Source organism: Hydractinia symbiolongicarpus, chromosome 3 (genome assembly GCF_029227915.1).
Source record: "Hydractinia symbiolongicarpus strain clone_291-10 chromosome 3, HSymV2.1, whole genome shotgun sequence".
NCBI classification, from domain to species: domain Eukaryota; kingdom Metazoa; phylum Cnidaria; class Hydrozoa; order Anthoathecata; family Hydractiniidae; genus Hydractinia; species Hydractinia symbiolongicarpus.
The window spans coordinates 26195480-26214485 of NC_079877.1; the positions used below are offsets into that span (position 1 = coordinate 26195480).

The 19006-nt window shown below is 34.4% G+C and overlaps 1 protein-coding gene across 1 annotated transcript; it reads left to right on the top strand.

Annotated features, from left to right (window-relative positions):
• Positions 1-1556: 1556 nt before the first annotated feature.
• Positions 1557-16453, top strand: LOC130636497 (BRCA2-interacting transcriptional repressor EMSY-like). The gene is made up of 13 exons (XM_057446237.1): positions 1557-1709; positions 7793-7867; positions 7941-7998; positions 8228-8269; positions 9034-9108; positions 9226-9383; positions 9462-9563; positions 10044-12780; positions 13095-13177; positions 14422-14501; positions 14877-14975; positions 15392-15457; positions 15903-16453. Exons 2-13 carry the CDS (start codon positions 7798-7800, stop codon positions 15963-15965), a joined length of 3633 nt encoding a protein of 1210 aa, XP_057302220.1. The 5' UTR covers positions 1557-1709; positions 7793-7797; the 3' UTR covers positions 15966-16453.
• Positions 16454-19006: the final 2553 nt, after the last annotated feature.

The window sequence follows — 19006 nt, forward strand, 5'->3', positions numbered from 1 at the left end:
GAACATTTCCTTTAAAAATCACCTCTCTAGCTATAGACATCATTTTATCGGTAAATAAAAAGACACGAAAAATAAATTACTTGTGTTTTTGTGACACATTTGTCTACTTTCACATCAATGCATCGATCAAGTTTATCAACAAGTAACCCTAACAGGTGTACAAGGCTTTCACGCGTTTCATCCTCATTTCAAAAGCACTTCAAGCCCTGGGAACGAGGTTGCAGGTATTAAAGTAAAGGGAGCAATTTGTACGAGTTTGATAAGGTCATTACGCATAGCTAATGACGCGAAAAATATTAGGATTACATCTATAAGTATGTTGTGTCCGAAAAAGTCCGAACCTCCATATAGAGGGACATCTGGTTATAGCGCACACTTTCAAGGACCGTGTTATGAGGTGGTGGCTAGAGCCAGGCTGGACTCTGTAGTTTGGGCAGAATTTTGACCAAAGAAGATTTTCAAGCTTTACTTTACAAGGATAACAAAAACAACTTATTATGAAAAAAAAAATTAAAACACAAAGTATTCTTTGATTGACGACAGCAATCTCGTCCCCAAAGCTTCTTTTCAATTTCTGGATATTCTACATATTAGAAAGCGAAACGGAAGCCCTGGGAACGAGATTGTTTCGACAGGTAAAGATTTTTAATCTTTCTTATAATTGTTGACAACAAACAAACAAAGTTAAACATATAAAAATTATTTGATAATGTAAATAAAAAAGTTGTAAAACGTATATGAAAATTTCATTATAATCGAATAAAAAAATATTAAATATTTTTTCGACGATATTCTATTTTTATATGGTCCGATATAAAGGGAGCGTTTATAGTATGAAATTTCATTTCGTGCAAATAATTGTCCGTCTTATTGAGTGTCCACTTTATGACTGTCCGTTTTAAAGAGACTTTTTTATAAGAGTTTAAATAGCCTAATAAAGATTTATCCGTTCCAAGTACCACATCTGTCGTGATTCCACTCCATGTAGTTTATAAACACCTAGATATATGTATATAAGGACCAACCTCGATCCCAGGGCCTGTAGCGTTTTTGATACGAGGATGAAAAAACGCTACAGGCCCTGGGATCGAGGTTGTATAAGGACCTGAGAGGATGATAGCTGTTTCACGGGGTGCTTCTTTTTATTTTCTTGAAATATAAATAAGGCTGGTTAAAAGTTATGGATAGGGCTGGTATATTTGCCGCGCTTAAGGCAATGAATTTCAACAAAAACTAAAGTCAACCCGTCAATCATTTTAAGATTAGGCACTAGGTTGCCGGATGAAACACAGCTAATTTTATTGGCTGTTAATTAATTACTGCATAAATTATGTGTTTTAAAATTTTCAGGGGTAACAGCGTTAGAGTGTGATGCTGATAAATATAAAAATTCGTGTTAAATTAGTTTATTCTCACTTCGTAAAGGATCAATATTGAACTTTATAACAAAATAAGGAAGCAGAAGTATTATGAAGGTCCGTATACGACCAAACCTTTTCGATCCAGTAAAAAGTTGCAAATCCCCCAGAATGGCATAAATTAGGCAGCTTTCTGTATCTGCTACTACTGCGCATGCACAAACGAACAAAAATCAAATTCAACATGGCGGGTAAACACGGAGACGACGGATTTCACGAAACGATTTTGCATGGCGATTCTCATGTGATGGTTCTTTCAAACATATAGAACCATTGGTTAAAGAAGCAAAGGTTAGCTGATTTAAAGTTCTGGGAGCCTTAAGATTATTTACCAGTGCCCCTTTTTATGGATGTTTTAACGAAGTATTTGTTTAGCTAGGTAGCTAGCTAGCTAGCTAGCTACTGAAATTTTTTGATCAAATCTGTTTCAAACTCTGTAGCTGTGCTTAAGGAGATATAATTTTTAGTTTTCTTTATTTTTTTTAAAAATTTTTAGCCTTTTTTTAATTTTAAAGCATGTTCTAGCTATAGCTGTGTAGCTAGCTTATCTATGACTTGTTTGGTGGCTTTCAAAATTTTATAGTTTGTTCTAACATTGGGCAGAAGAAAATTTGATCTATGTCTCCAGTCATAGACATATTCAAATGCAGACAGCAGAAAAAATTAATTCAAATTTTGTACATTTAGGTAGCTAGAGGGAAATTTACGCATGTCTGTTTGTCTATACGGCACAGTTATAGCTAGTTTGGTGATTAAAAATCAGTGCCCAACACAAAGTGTTGGAGTTTTAGTATTTCTATATTACTAAGTACATGGCTACAGAAATTCGAAATTTTTGAAGTTACTTACTTTGACAGTAATAAGATGCTGATAATAAATAACTAACAAAACAGAAATTTTTAGCTACACAAAAAAACTCTGTTGTAAATACAATATAACATTGGCAAAAAATTGCTGATGCAAACAAATTCAAAGTTAAATTTCTCTCGACCTTAACTAAGCTAGCTAACAATCCATCAGGTGCTGGAACTTCAAACTATGCCTTTTTTTCCTTTTAATGTTCTCTATATCAGACAGATTTTTCCCCTTGTATAAATCAGTGGTCTATAATAAAATTCACAGCATATTTTAAATTATATGGCGAAACCTAAAAATAATATATAGCTAATAAGGCTGATACGTTCACAGCTTAGGGGCTGTTAAAAAGTACTACCTGCTATTAACTTCCAATATCCAAGTTGAAAAATCATCTTTCAAATAAAAAAACCTGATAAATAATAATATATAATACAGCTTAAATATGTTTCTGTTACTATCATTGCTATAAACACTATTGTTTTTACATTCAGTTGTATATCATTAATAATATTTCATTGCTATATAGTCACAAGTAAAAGCAAAAAAAAAGAGTAAAAGCAAACCAATTTAATAGACTTGCACAAGTTCGGGAAGCCCTAGTCTTTTAGCTAAATCATTTTTGTCCATTTTTAGGCATGTGGTTTAAAAAATATATATGATAAACTAGTCTGTCGCGGAAAGCTTGCAAATAATTTTTGTGCATCTGAACAGGTCTGACTTTTATTCAGGTGGAGAAATTGTATGATTATGTAAGACATATAGTAGTTTAGTAGACTCTAAATTTGGCATCCCTAAAGTCTTAATACTAGTCGGTGGCCCATGGAAAATCCATGGCTTGCCTGTTTTTTATACATTTTGCGTGACAGACAGACAGACGTATACAGTATTATAATATAGATGTTTCAACATATTTTTTCATTATTATTTACCTATCATTTTTAAGATTCAAGATGGAAATAAAGAAGAGTAACTATGTACTGCACCAGCTAAAAAATTTAAGGGAAAAATAAAAATATCTAGTTGTGCTTAAATTGTTAATTATACATATTGTGAAAATAAACCGTGCTTAATGTCTTGACAATCTCTCCACAACACTTTCTATATTGTGATTTTTTTTAAATTTTTGAGCCTTGGTTCTTGTCAAACTAGATAGATAGATAGATAGATGTGCATATTTTACATGGCTAGCCTCACAAATATTGAGGGGTATACCCTGTCTATTATTTTCCGGAGGGGCCATGGCTTAGATGGGGAGTCCTAGAGTATTTAATGATCACTTTTAGCTATGCAGACCCAATTAGGGGCCACGCTCTACTAGACAACTTCCTGCAACACCCAACGGCCCACACAGTGTGCCATCTCCCCAATTTCCCGTACATGGCTTGGGTTAACCCGGGGCTATGGAAACATTCACTCGCCCATACTGAATTGCCACCAAGGGAAATCGAACCCTGGACTTCCGCACAAAGTGCGAGAGTTATAACCACTAAACTACAACGCCATAAACCACAGTCGCTGCAATGACAGTGTTGATTTTAATTTTTCTAATTGGTAACTTACTAAGTGATACGATATAAGTCTGTGGGAATGTACACAATTGCATTCTGAATGAACGAAGAGAGGGAATGCTAAATATAAATAGAATGCAAGAGTAATTTTATTTATCATGTGTTAAAGTAAATATCTTTTACAGGGGGGGGACTTTATGTACGCTATCAGATGTCAACAAAGTATGTACTAACTAAGTGGGCTTTTGCTTAATAATGATAGTGACATTATTGTAATTATCAATTTTTGGTGACAAAATTTGGGCAAAAAAATAAAACACTTTGCCATGTTTTTAAGGTATGTAACGTAATTATATTTTTTTAAACTAACAATTTTTGGAATCCATAGAATTTTATTTACAGATTTACTTTTTGAAGATGAACATATATATGTCAATTGTTCAATTGAATTGTTAAAGAGAAATTTACAATATCTAATGACAATTTTTTTATCTTATAACAACATGGTGAGAAAAACTATTTCTATTTGTTTGGTAAAAAAACTATGGCATGATACTATTTTAAATCCTTGAATGACTTTTGCAAAGCTAAACACACACAGACGTGTATGTGGTATACATCACAAATTGATAACATTTTTCAGCAAAAGCAGAAGATAACTGTTCAATTCAGGGCTTGAAAATAAGTGACGGAAGTTTAATTTTTCATTGTTATTGTTTTCCTTATGCTCAAAACAAATGACAATAAATGACACACATTTAAAAAAAAGAAAATCCCAATACTCTGTAACTTCTCTTCTCTTAACAAAAGTACGCAATCACATATATACATACCTAACCTTACTTTACTTGTGCGTTTTAATTTTGTTCTTTAAATTACGTTTTCTACACTCTGTCTAAAACACTATACTTGAGATCATTTTTTCTTTTGTGTTGAAATTTATTATAATCTATTTATATCTTTGCAATCACATTGGAAATATTGAAATGATTTTCTTCTGGGAGCAGAGCAGTATCGCAGGTATTCTTTAGATGTTATTGAAAAAACATTAAAGCACAAGAAACTATATCTTCCCCATCACTCCCACTCATTTTATTATACACATGATTGCACAAGATAAAAATGGTTAATAAACTTATAAAAGCATAAGAAAAGAATCTCATTCTTATTTTGTTTTTGTTTTTATACCAAGAAAACTTTACATATGAAAGATCAGATAATTATTAATGGCATGTCTTTCTTTCTTTTTTTCTTTCTTTGTTTTTATTTATTTATTTTTATTTATTAAGTTTTTCATCTTTATTATTAGAATACTTATTGTGATCTATTTAAATTAAAAGAATAAGCAAATTTGTAAAATTTTTTTAATTACATACATGAAAAAGTTTCAGCATGAGTCTCAGGGCCAGTTGTTCTTACATTGGATTTCAAGACTATCTGTTCACATGATATTATACGTCAGACATATGTATAACTTCAGTCTTTAAAATGTTTCGCCATTTATCAGGTTGTTTTGAATAGTTTCATTCATGATTCCTTTGCTCTTCCTCTTTTCTTCTCTCACTCTGGTCCATTTGTTTGGTCTTTCCACATGTCCAAACCATTGCATGTAGTTAACTCTCAGAACGGTGTGAAAAAATTTGTAACTACTTAAGAAACAAACAGTAGTTGTGAGAAATAAATCACTGAAAGTGTTGCATGGTGTCTAAAAATGACAACGCTGATGAAAAGCATTACTTTATGTAATCAAATTCCGTTATTGTCTTTTAACTTATTTAATTTTTTCCAAAAAGACACTTATAGCAGTGCTTAAAATAATGTTTTTAAACCTAACAATTATAAGATTGTTTATTTTAGAATCTGGCAATCATGCTTTCATAAAAAATGTGATGACCAAGCACCCCGGTGGTGGTAAACATGTATTCTCTTACTTTAGAACTCTCCCTTTGGATCTTACTGGTTCTTCAGATTTTTTTATATTTATCTATATAAGATATATGTAATAATTAACTTTTTTTTTCGATTTTTGTTTTACCATTGAAGGTGACCTTAATGCAGGCTGTCGCACATTTTTGCTAATTTAGAGGGCTGATGTTAGTTTGTGATATTTTTCTAAACATTCTAAGCCAAGTTAAATTTAAAAGCTTTACTTACTCCTACTTCAAGTTTAACATTTGTTTTCTACATTAACAAAGCTTGATTGTTGATCATGTTTATGGCCTGGCTGGATTGCAAATCGGTCTTGGGAAATATCAATTTTTTTATATTTTCTAACCGTCTTTTTCATGTTCCTACTTTTGGAAATTTGCCAGGCACTTCAAAAATGTCTGAATGTTCTTTGGCCAATAATTTTTTCATACTGAATTAGTCCATACTGTCAGAGTAGGCGGGTTTGCAGAATACCGACAACAGATTAGCCCCAGACAACTGAGAATCTCACTCTTTGGAACCCTTCCAGATGACTTTATTAATTATACCTACTTCAGCATTGCATTGTTGTTTCTTTTGATTGCCACAAGTCTTCCATATTAACTGGCCAGGTTTCACTTGTGTACAAAAGTTGTATATGTGTCTATGAACCTCCAGAGATAGACCTCCAGTTATTAGAATGGGAAGTAGTTCCCTAAAAAATTTCCGTACTTAGTGTACTTGAGCAGTGTCACAACAACCCCCAGACCATTCCTTGAGACGAGTGCGATCGCACGCGCACACACCCGCACACTGGTAAAAAGATTTACGAGTGCTTTTTATCGCACTCGTGAAATTTTTCTTTTTCTAAAATATTATAAAGCAATGAAAAAGGCTATTACACTGATTACATAACATTCATTTCTTCGTGATGGATTTGTTTAAAAAGTATAGAGAACATTAAATTTGGCCCCTTTCCTTCATGCTGACACTCTTATGCTTGGCTAGTGCATTACACTGAGACTTGAACGAAAGACGGAAGACCATTTGGAACCATGCCACGAGTCAGTCCGACCTTCATTGTCACAGAGAATACTGCGAGAAGAGTGCCCACTCATGCAAGTTAAATATAACCAGAACATGGGAGAGGTTAGGTGTCCTGTACCTTAATACAGCTTTCGGACGAATGTTCTCGTGATTTAATACCAAAGAAAAAACATGTTGAATAGAATATAAAAAATCTTTTTAAAAGGGGAAAGAGAAATCAAAAATGTCTAGAAGCATATTTAATGCCAAAAACATATAGCGACTCTGCCAACACATCATCGCGTTTAACGTTGTTTCAGCCTTGCACTTGTGTTTAATACGTTTTACCATGGTTTTACAAAATTCATTTCTTTACAGCTTAATTAACATATAACGTTTAAACGAATAACGTTTATAACGAATATTTGCAAGTGTGAATCACACTTGCAAATATTCACATCGCACTTGTAAATTTTGCTTACAAGTGCGATTTTTTGCACACCATAGCACTCGTAATTTTTTTAGTGGGTGCTTTTTGTAGCTCTGGCATAGTTTCATTCAAGAAATGGCCTGCCAGACTGACCAATTACATCTCTAAGGTAGCAAAAAAAACTCTACAGTTTACAGTTATACATCGCCAAGTTTAGGAAAGCATCTGGGGGACCTAGCAGGAGGCGGAATATTGCCACTGCATTCAAAGCATATGTCTATTTTTCTAATGATGTACTAATTTTCCTCTGTTACCTAGTTAATGTATTTTGTCTCAAAACTGACCTACCAAACCCAGTCAAAGATTTGTTTATTGCTGTTACAATCCTTTTCCCTGTCAAAGCTAGAACGTTGAAATGATTTGAAATCTTTGATCAATGTTACAAGGATTTTGGTGTCAGAAGAACTGTTTCAGGCATCTGGAAGAGAACATATAAATTAGAATTTTTTCACTGGACTCCACCATTGGCCGTTCTAAGGAGAACTCAGGAAATTCCCAATTGAGGCGGCTTTAATAGTTTGTGTTTAACTTTCGGTATATTCTGAAAAAATGCATTTTTTTCATAACTTTTCTAATATTTTTAGAAGTTATGGCCACAGGCGACATGGACCCTGCCCCAATGACAAGAGAGGAAGCAAAGAGGATACTTCGTAGGCTGGGTAAGTGTTCTGGTGATGCTAATGCATTGTAAAAGACAAAAACTTTTATAATAATATATGTTTTTTTTTATAGAACTTGATGCTTATTCTGCAATTGTAACAGCGTTCCGAGCACAGGGTGATGTTGACAAGTATGCATGAATTCTTTTTTAATGCTCACTGAATAAAATTACAGGCCAACAACATATCAAATCTACTGTCTTATATAAAGAACTTTTTATACAGGTTTTATATATACAGGTCCTCATAATTTTAGCTATATATTTCCAAGCAATAATATAACATGATAAAAGTAGAGTAGCTTTTGGTTTTTGTGATTATTTTTCAAACATGACATTTAATCATTTCCTATCAATTTAGATCAAAGAAATCAATCTTGAATGAACTATCAAACCACCTGAGGTATATTTCTTCACCATCAACCCCAGGCTCTTCACTTGAAGTTGCGTTAAAATATTTCTGATATGCCATGCTTTCTACATTTTTATAAATTTTATCAGCGAATCTGCTTGCTTAATCTAGGGATTGATGTCCAAAAAAGTAATCTATCCTATATACAAAACTGTTAAGTTTCATTGTTTTTCTTTTTTTTAACATTAATTTGCCCTGAGAGTTTGCTGTTGTGCAATATCTGTTAATTTTTATAGTCTCCTCAGTGTGGTGGTAAATGATAATTAAGTTATGCCAATATCAAAGCAATTCTAAAACATATCAGACCATTTTGTGAAACGTGTGCAGTCCCACACGCACCTCCCCCCCCACACACACACACGCAGATTTGTTTAGGCATGCAATTATTTGCACACCTACTGATAATCTTGTGAAATGGCCTGACATATGTTAAAAATAGTCCCATATTGGTACATTTTGTGCTTGCACCTGTCAATTTTTTTATATATATATATCAAACTTTTCATTCTGACATAACAAACATGGTGCATACAAACCCTCTTTGTAATTGCAGGGTTTGAATTAACAGATTGCAATTCACAATTTGCAAATCAAATTGCCATCTTTGTAAATCCCATCTTTTCATCAATTGTTTGTACATCTTATTACAACAGTATAACCATTAGCAAGGGATCAATGACCTACCCCAATTTACTGAATTGACTGATTTTTAATTCGAACCCCATGCTCCAAAAATCTATTTTTTCTTTTTTCAGTATTTCTACAGAGCGTCACAGAGCTGAAGTCCGAAGAGTGGTAAATGATGACAGATTAAATGCTGTTGCTGAGTGGTGAGGTTTTTTATGAATGTTTGTGCTCATTTGCTGGGTTAATTATGTAGCAGTGAAAAATAGGGTCCTGCACATCCTTCAATGTTTAAAAAATTTTATGTTGTTATTATGTTTTAGCATGCATGGCACTGGGACCTCAGCAGAGTGGTCAATTGAGGGACGGCGGCTAGTTTCGTTAATGCCAAGACTGGTTCCACAAACTGTGTTTACAGCCAAGGCTAGTGCAGCAGCCAGTCAAGCTGTAGAGAGCAATCAAAAGCTACCGTTGAAAACAGGTAAGTGACTATCTTTTCTTTTGACATGCCAGGTTAAAAATTTTAGTTATTTAAAAATTTTGATGTTTTTGTTTGCAGAAATTGAAGTCTTGCCACTACCAACGAAGCCGAAGACTTTACCACCTAAACCTGATCGCCATGATGGAAAGGATGAGAAAACAAAAATTAATCTATTGAATGGTAATGTTTATCGAATGTTTGCAAGTTTAGTACCACATTCATTTCCAAATCTTTTACAAAAAAGATTTTTAAGTTTTGTGATGGACAATATCCTGGCAAACTTGAATAGTTTTTTTTCACCTTTATTTTGTAGGACTTTAAGGCATTTCTATTGAATTAAGCAACATTTTTATCATAATTTTTAATTGAAGTTTGTAAATCTAGCAAGTTCTTTTATAAATGTGATTGCAAATGTTTTGGTTAGTTAAGAAAACTGTGGTTGCATTTATATATTATTTCATAGTAATTTAAAGGCACGCAATAAGGAAAATCATAAGATATAAGATTTCTGTGACTATAATGTCAGGAGACAAAACTTATAGGACATTTTCTTAAATATGTTTATGTTATAATACTGGTTGTGCATAGTAAGCCAAATGTAGCTGTGAGTAAAGATCACCATGTTTTTTTAATGTCGATTTTTTTATAATGCTCTTTTAGATAACTTGGCAAGTAAGCAAGACGATAAAACGAAAAAGAAAAAGAAACCCAACATCTTATACTCAAAACCATCACCAATAGCATTAAATAAAACTTTAACGAATCCGTTTAAACCATCGACAACTCCCTCTTCACTGAAACCTATGATTAAAAGCAATTCGTTGAAATATTCTGCTAGTTATTCCGTGTCGAGAGCAAGTACATCATTGTCATCGCCTGTCAAATACTCTCCTAAGCCGATCATTCTGCAGAGAAGTCCAACGAAAAGTCATCCAAACCTTTCCAGACCCCCAAGTATTCAGCTGCAGTCGCTTAGTTCATCGAACGTAAACACACCCTTGACTTCATTAAGTTCTGTTAGTGGTAGCAAGAGCGAGAGTTCACTTAATTTAATACAGTCACCTATGATTAAAGTTGTGAGTAACTCTTTACAAAACAACATCAACTCGACCTCTGCAATAAACACTTTACATAGTGGTAGTATAACACAAAAAATCAAATTTAAAACACCTTTACCCAAACCTAAAGTAAAGTCTACTAAATTCAAACCTATGGTGCCATTACAGAGGTCTGGACTTTTATCATCGTCATCACAGAACGCTGACAGCGTTGTACTTGGAAGCTCTTCATCGGTAACTGTTGCTCCCATGTCTCCAGGAAGGCCAGGCAGCACACAGGGTGTGTCAGTGAAAGTGGTACAGGTAGCAAAGTCTGGAGTATCATCCACTGTTTCTTCTTCTCTTCTGAGTAATAAACCAGTGGTGGTTGTATCAAGTAACAAGAATCCATCTCAAAGAGTGTTAGCATTTAGTACGGTTGCAAATTCAGTTAATCACCAAATCAAGATGTCGTCCACATCACTTGCATCATCTGTTACATCTAGTGTACCAAAGGGTGCACTCACCTCAAAGTCCATGCCTCTAGCAACAGGTTTCAAAATGATAGCTGTTACAACAGTTGTACCAGGTACGACTCAAGTGAAGACTGTTTATATTGCTACTCCAATCATGTCCCTAACAAAAACTGTATCACAAACTACAGCTACCTCAATAACAACGCCGGCCGCTCAGAGTGGAAAACATGTACCAAGTTCTCTTGCATCAAATCTGCAGTCTGTAGTTGCTCGTTCTATTAATGCTGCAGTGTTAAATCAAACTGGAAAGTCACTTAGCTTGCATAATCTTCCATCAACAGCCATCTCTACATCAGCGGCCTCTTTAGCACTGTCAGGAAAACCTTTAAATCTTATGTCAAGTGCGAAAGGACTGGGCAGTTTAAAAACAACACTCTCGGGGGGCTCTCAAAGTCTAAAGTTATTCACTGCTATTACTAAAAATCGAACTGCATTGAATGTTACAAATACAATGAAGACAGCACCGTTGTTGCCTAGCACAAGTTTGTTGTCGTCCAATGTCGGTCAACAACGTGTTGGGAATATTCAAATCAAAAGCACCGACATCCCGTCACAGCGAAACGATAAGCAGCAAGTCCTCAACGTCACGCATGAAGTACCTCCAAATATGCTCACAAATAACTTTTTAAACATTGGTAGTGCGACCACGAACAGCTTAAATGCAAACAATTCAGAACAGGTCGGTGATCCTGGCCTGCCAACAACGTTGACGTTGAATGTAAATAACTTTGATGAGGATGTTAGTAGTACGTTGAATTTGCTTAACGATAATAACATCACCACGGAACAAATAACAGCATCGGCTACTGCAGAAACAGATGATATGGCTTTTCTTAACGCTGGTGAGAAGTTTTTAGAACAGTTATCCGCCAAAATGACTGCCACCTCTCCTGACAGTCTTACAAAAACAGAAAGTTTCATCTTTCCAGCTAATCTCTCGATTGGCCTTGCGAACGAAGCTTTAAACCAAACGCACAGTGTTTACGAACTCTCGAATGAGCACGGGATAGAAACTCTTAGTGGTGTTCAGTTAAAACAGCCCGACGTGGTTACAAAGGATACCAATTACTTGATTAACCAAAAGACCCCGGGCCTTCACAACATTGGGTTGGTGACCCCGAAGTCGTCAAATACTTTAAGTAATAATATATCGCTAGTTAACGCCAGATTTAATTTAGCTGCTAGCAATCTGAACAATGGTACCTACCCTCAAGTGAAAGGTACTTCAAACACCCTCTCTTCGATGCCTGCTGTAAATAATCTATCCGTTTCCAAGTCCAGTTTTCAAAAAGCTGATATTAATCGAACTGTGTTGAATTATCCGAATATCACGAAAGTTGGCGGGAAAACAGATGTACTGAACATGCATAGTGATAACAGCTTAAACACTGTCGGTTTTATCAATGTTGGGAGTACGCTTACGATTGACAACACTCCTTCAAATATGGGGCTAAAATTGACATCCCCACAGTTGTCAAATAAACTACAAATGTCTATACCAGGCTCGTCCAAACTAAATATATCACCGGTTCTTGTCAATAATGTCAATTCTAACAGTAGTACGAACAATGAACTTTTTACTCAGATATCCAAAACACCTGTGAATAGCTTGATCCCTTTCTCAACTATAAATAGTCGGCACACAAATGTGTCGCCAATCGAACCCACAAGAGTTTCGATAGGAGCCAACTCACTTAACCAAACACTTAACGGACCAGAAGTCAACCAAAATATCGAAACTGTTAATGGTAAAAAGAGAAAGTTAAGCGAGACGAGTAAACATCCACCGCGCACGCAAGCCAGTTGGATTAGAGGCGCGGCAAAGTAAGTGATACTTTTCTAAATTTGCTTTTTTGCGTTGTGGTTTATCGTTGTTGTTGTTTTTTGTCATTGTCGTTATTTATTGGTGTTGTTGTTTATGTTGTTTATTGTTGTTGTTGTTTGTTGTTTATCGTTGCTGTTTGTCGTTGTTTATCGTTGTTTGTTTTTCCTTGTTTTTGTCGTTATTTATCGTTGTTGTTGTTTGTCGTTGTCGTTTTTCGTTGTTGCTGTCGATGTTGTTGTTTATCGTTGTTGTCATTGTCGTTTATTAGCTTAAACGACCAATGTGTTTAATATGACATGTCTTTTTTTTGCAGCTTGTTGGCACGCGTGTCTCGTTTTCGTGGGTCCAACAAACAAAAGGGTGAAATGAATGCAGCATCCTGGTTTACTAAGCCTGGTAATTTTATATTCTTTTTCTTCGTTAAATGTATCCACACAGGGTGACCACGCCTTCTTTGCAATATACTTTCTAACTGAAACACTGTAACTGTGTATTGTATATTGTTTGCTACCTGTGATACTCTTTTATTTGGTTGTGGATGATGACCATGTTGATATGTTGTTGATCCAATTCTATCTTTGAGAGTGCAGCTGCTATCTCGCTACAGTTTTTTTTTTATATTACCATTCGATGGCCCGTGGAAAATCCGCGGATTCGCTCGTTTTTTTATAACGCATTATGCACGTCTCGCTACTCGAGGTACCATTTTGCGTGACTGACAGACAGACAAACATAATATAGACGCATGATTTGTTACGCTTTTAAAAAACAACCAGTTCATACCGCATTTTTTACTGTACCATCTCTAACTTTGCAGTTGTTAAAATTTTGGGGAAGGAAATATGTGACAATAAATGAAACATTTATGCTCCAGGGTTGATTAGTAGTGGAGATGGTGCAGTGGTAGCGGCTTGTAAACAGTTTCAGGTTCGAGTCTCCACTCCGGCGCACTTTAAATGTAGTGTTGTGAGCCCTTTTAACTGTGGCAGGCAAATAAGTTAAAGCAATGCTATGTGTCTATGACGATAATGTAACATAGTTTAAGTCGGCATGGAAAAAGAGTCAACGGTTGGAATTAATTTATAAAAAATATTATAACAATCTATATTATAATACCCGTATACGTCTGTCTGCCTGTCTGTCTGTCTGTCACGCAAAATGGTAGCTTAGCTGCGCAATCGCGAGAAGCACGCAATGCGGTATAAAAAGGACGGGCGAACCCCTGGATTTTCCACAGGCTAACGACTAGTATTAGACAATCACTATAAATCGTTTCCTAAAAAGAGGAGAAAAATATCCAAAAAAAAGTAATTTATTATTTCAAATATTATTAATATATTATTAATATTATTTTAATAATTTTCGTAAAATTGACAAAGCTCTTGCCAAATTCACGAAAATTTAATTCTATTTAATAGTCGTTATCACCTAAATTTAAGTTTAACCTGAAAACCTAAATTCTCCGAAAACCTTTTATAACGATAGATTTCGTTTCCAATTAAATATAACATCTTGTCCTCTGAAATCTTAAAAATTTAAAGCAGTGCGCAACCTTAACCTATTTTTTCTTGAGACATGTGTTGTGGAGAGGTAATATATTGTATTTTTGTATTTTAATATTTTGTATTTTTTTAATTTAGTTGATCAAAACGACGCGCCAGGTTATTACCGAATTATCAAGAATCCGATGGATTTCGGAAGAATAAAACGAAAATTGGAAGTATGGACTAAATTTAATTTGTTTCGGTTGTTAAAAAATATTTGTGGAGTTAGATTTTCATCAGGATTGCTATCGTGGCTGTCATCATTGTTGGCGTTATTGTTTCAGTCGTCGTTATTGTTGTCGTCGTCGTCGTCGTCTTTGTCAATGTTGTTGTCGTTAGCGTCGTTTTTGTCGTCATTGTTGTCGGTGTTGTTACTATTGTTAATAATATTATATAGTATTTATTTTCATATCCGTCGTTGTTGTCGTCGTCGTTGTTATTGTTGTTGTTGTCGTCGTCGTCGTAGTAGTAGTTCTGTTTGTCAGTTTTCATACATGCCGTTGTTGTTGTTGTTGTTGTTTATTTCATCATATATTTGTTTGTTTAATCAGGATGGAGAATATGCAAGCTATCCAAACTTTTACGATGATATGATGCTCATAAAAAATAACTGCTACATATACAATCCGGAAGGTCACGTGACCAGAAAGGTTAGTTTCGTTTTCATGTCCTATGTCTTTCAGCAGGAATTTTCGCTCTCCTAAAAAAGAATGCATTTTACACTTTTATTGCTTACGTCTTCAGATTTTTGCATAGTTCAAAGAAAAAGCTTCTCCATAAATTTATGATTTGAGAAGGATCTGTATTCTCCTAAAATGAATCATCACATGAGAAGTTGGTATCCAGTTGTGTTGCGTACCATAAACCTCCCCATAAGCAGAGGGCGCAAGAATAGGGCGCAGAGGGCGCAAGAGTATTATCTGTGAGAATAAGAGGCTAAAGTTACGCAGGCGTACAACCACATGCTGCTTTATTGAAAAATTTTCTTTGAAAATGTATCCATCATGCTGTTTTTAAGTTCAAGAGGGCAGTACTATAACCAACTTTAATTGACTTTGTGTTTTAGGATTGTGATGACGTTTTTTCATTCTTTGAAGTTGAGTACAGAAAATTGTTAGAACGATGGGAGAAGGTAATGAAAGTTCCAGTCCAGACATTTTGCATTATTAGCAATCAGAGGCTCAAATGTGGAAGTATAAGTGTTAAGTAAACAACAAAGAATGTCTGAAGAAGTGACGAAAGTGTCCAGAATTTTGTCAGTTTATGTGTTAAAATGTTAAATTAAAACAGGAGGTGAAGAACAAAAACAATTATAGTAAATAAAAATAACAAATAAAATAAAATTTAAAATTATAAATAATGTAATATTTTGTCTGACGAATAAATTTGTATGTCAAAAATTCTTTTTGACATTATTTTTTTTTGTTCCTAATGTTTACAACAAATCCGTCAAATTAACAGCAAAATTAAGCCTAAATAATTAATTAAAACAACACCCTCTTTTGGGTGTACACCTTACTTAAAGTGTAGTCTGTTTCTGTCATTACACTTGATTAAATTTTATTTTTTACTTTTAGCACCACGTCTCACCACAGAAAAAACTAAAAATTACTCCTGAAGATGGTGTCGATGTTTCCTGATGATTACATGGATATTATTTTGCTTCGACGCAATGTTTTCACGCCCCTTAGTGTCACGATGTGACGTCAACTTAAACGCCGTTACTTATTGGCGACGTGTTCATACGACGTAAGGAGCTGTTAAAAAATACTGCCACTGATATGAACTTACCGAATAATAAATTATTGTGATGTGCATATCTAAATTTAATGACGTCTCTCACTGTATATATAATGTAAATTTTGTAAAATATGGAGACAGCGTATCTTCCTTTTTTAGCAGGCTTATGTTGTTTTGTTTTGTTGATTTAGTTGCCGCAAATCAATCTCTCTGATTTTAAAATAATACAAATTCTCCTATTTCATTAAATCTCTCAATTTTAGTTGTTTTTTTTTCTGCGTATACAGCTTAGTGCCTGCGGAGGAGAGCTTATATTTACAAAATTGCGCATCTCCATCGTATGGACTATGTATATTTATATGTAATAGTAAAAAACAGGAGTTCCGTAGTTGTGAGTTCTTTCTGACACGTTGATGTTTGTGGACCATGCCCATTTGATTTTAAGTTGCTAAAATATTGTCTAAATAAACCGTACTGAATTCGTTAATCTGAATTTGTTAAAACCTGTTGAAAAAAAAGTAACAATGAAAGAGTATCACTTTAGCATCTACCACCCTTTCCCGAAGAACCAAAAGGAATTGCGAGTCCTTATGTAGCTAGTTTCATTTGAAACTTTTTTCTCTTTTCGCAGCCAAACGAGACAAGTTTAACATTTAAAGCCACGTTTACACGATTAATTTTATATGATCATATAGTATATGTCATAAAATTTAATCGTGTAAAAGCGGCTTAACACAGGTTTATTGGAAGTTCACTCTTCATCTTTGTTACTTTTACTAAGTTTTAGACTCTGGTTACTTAAATCGAGAAAATCAAAGAGCCATATCCAATCAAAAATTTTCATTAAACAAATATGCGTACTATCAAAACGTATGCGTACTATCGTAGTATCAAAAGTCGAGACGATAAACATTGACTCCTGCTGTGCAAGAAGACGGAAAACGAACGTGAGGAAATTTGTTATCTGAGCATTAACCTCCTTCCGACTTAATAATTATGGTAAATTTTCATTTCGTAAAGGCTAAAATACACGGTAGGTTTAAATGGACCGTTTAAATGTAAGAAAAAAAAACTTACTGTGTAAACAGCAAAGATGTACAACTTTTTTCGGTTTTATAAGTTTTTTAAAAGTTGGACATGTTCAACTTTGCCAGGTTTTTTTCTATTGAAAATAACAGAATGATTAACGAACTATCGTTTAAACTAAAGATTTGAGCATATTTTTTTGATTTCTAATTATAACCTATTTTTTTCTTTCAACATTTACCCTGCTGCTACTATAATATTAACTGTAACGAAATACTGTACGTATTTTTCTTTAGTATTCATTGTAAAAAGAGAGTTTTTTTAAAAAACTTATACATTTTATCTTCTGCAACGAAACTTATAAGTTTTTTTCTTACAACTAAACGGTCCGTTTAAACTTTCCGTGTATTTTTCCGTGTATTACATAACTATTAAGTCGGAAGAAGATAATGCTCAGATAACAGTCGCAGAAACACCTATTTGTAAAGAATACGCAACGCATTCCAAAATCAGGAATTTAATAATTACGGCGTAAAAGAATAGTAAGCACATATTATTTTTCATTTGACGTCGGCTTTTACCTAGGAAAATTTCTTATTTAAAATCTCCCGTGCCTACTAAAACTTATTCCTGACAAAACCATTCAACTTAGGACTATTTTTTTCGCCGAGTCACAGAAGGGCGTGTTACTAGTCAACTCTGCAAATCTCAAGCTCTAACTCTTAGGCCACATTTTGATATCATAGCTAGCCTAACAAACGTTTTAGAGATCCCTCTTAAAGGGGCTACGGAACGGCTGTTGGTTTTCGACTTTAGTGACTTAGACGAAAGCCGGGCCGGAGGCCGCGAAAAATAAAAAATGGCTATTTTTCCGGCATGTATGTAATTTACAGACTCGAACATATAGATATATCTAGAATTTTTATCTTCTCGAGCCTTGGTCATGTTTTCATCCAGAATGAGTCTTGCTGAAATATTTCTTTGTAATATACTTTTTGGAAAAAAATATTGAACCAGCGAGCAAAGTACGCTAGTCTGTTCATTGCGCAAAACACGTGTTCCGGATTATAATATGTGCGCGTGATAAACGGAATGTGAGCATTTTAACCAGTTCGTAGCCCCCTTGAATGGTAACCATCGCAACTGATATGTGCAATGTGATTATTTTTTTAACCCCAATACTTACTTACCAATTGAGAAACGAACATCTTGTCGTCCCGGTTATAACAAAGAGACAAAGGGCACTAAGAACGAGGTTGGGACAGTGTCTTTCGAGAATAAATATAACAAGACAGGCATTTGTCTCTTGAACCATCTTCAGAAAATTGTTGCAAATTGTTAGACACGTGGATAACACGTGGGTAGGGGCGGATCTAGGATTTTTTTCTGGTTAGGCAAAATTTCATAGATTTTTTGGCAAAGTAATGTCAAGGGTTGTGGTGTTGTACGAGGTAAATCGGCCGTTTTGTGTTTTTGCTGTAAAAGGAACTAAAATTTTCCCAAAAGTAAGGTTTTTAGTTATTAAGAATCCTTCTAGATTAGAAACGAAAGTTTCTTTATAGCCAAACAAATAACAGTAACCCCCGTAGTTTTACCACTTTATCCTTGTTAAAACATGCGGATGGAAAATGCGTCTGGTTAGCAAATTCGATTTGAAACAGGGTTAGCGTTTCCATAATTTCTTTGAATCACATATTGGTATTAAGTATCTTAGCATCTTTTTTCGTTTTGCGCACATAATACGAGTACAAGTAATAAGTTGGGGATTTGCTTCATTTCAAAACATGCAATAAGTCTAATAACTAACAATACAACAAAAAATTACATTACAAGACAATTTTAGGAATAGATAGTCAACAGTAGTGCAACGTAGAAATATTGTTTGGAAAATTATAGTCTGTGGTAACAACCTGCA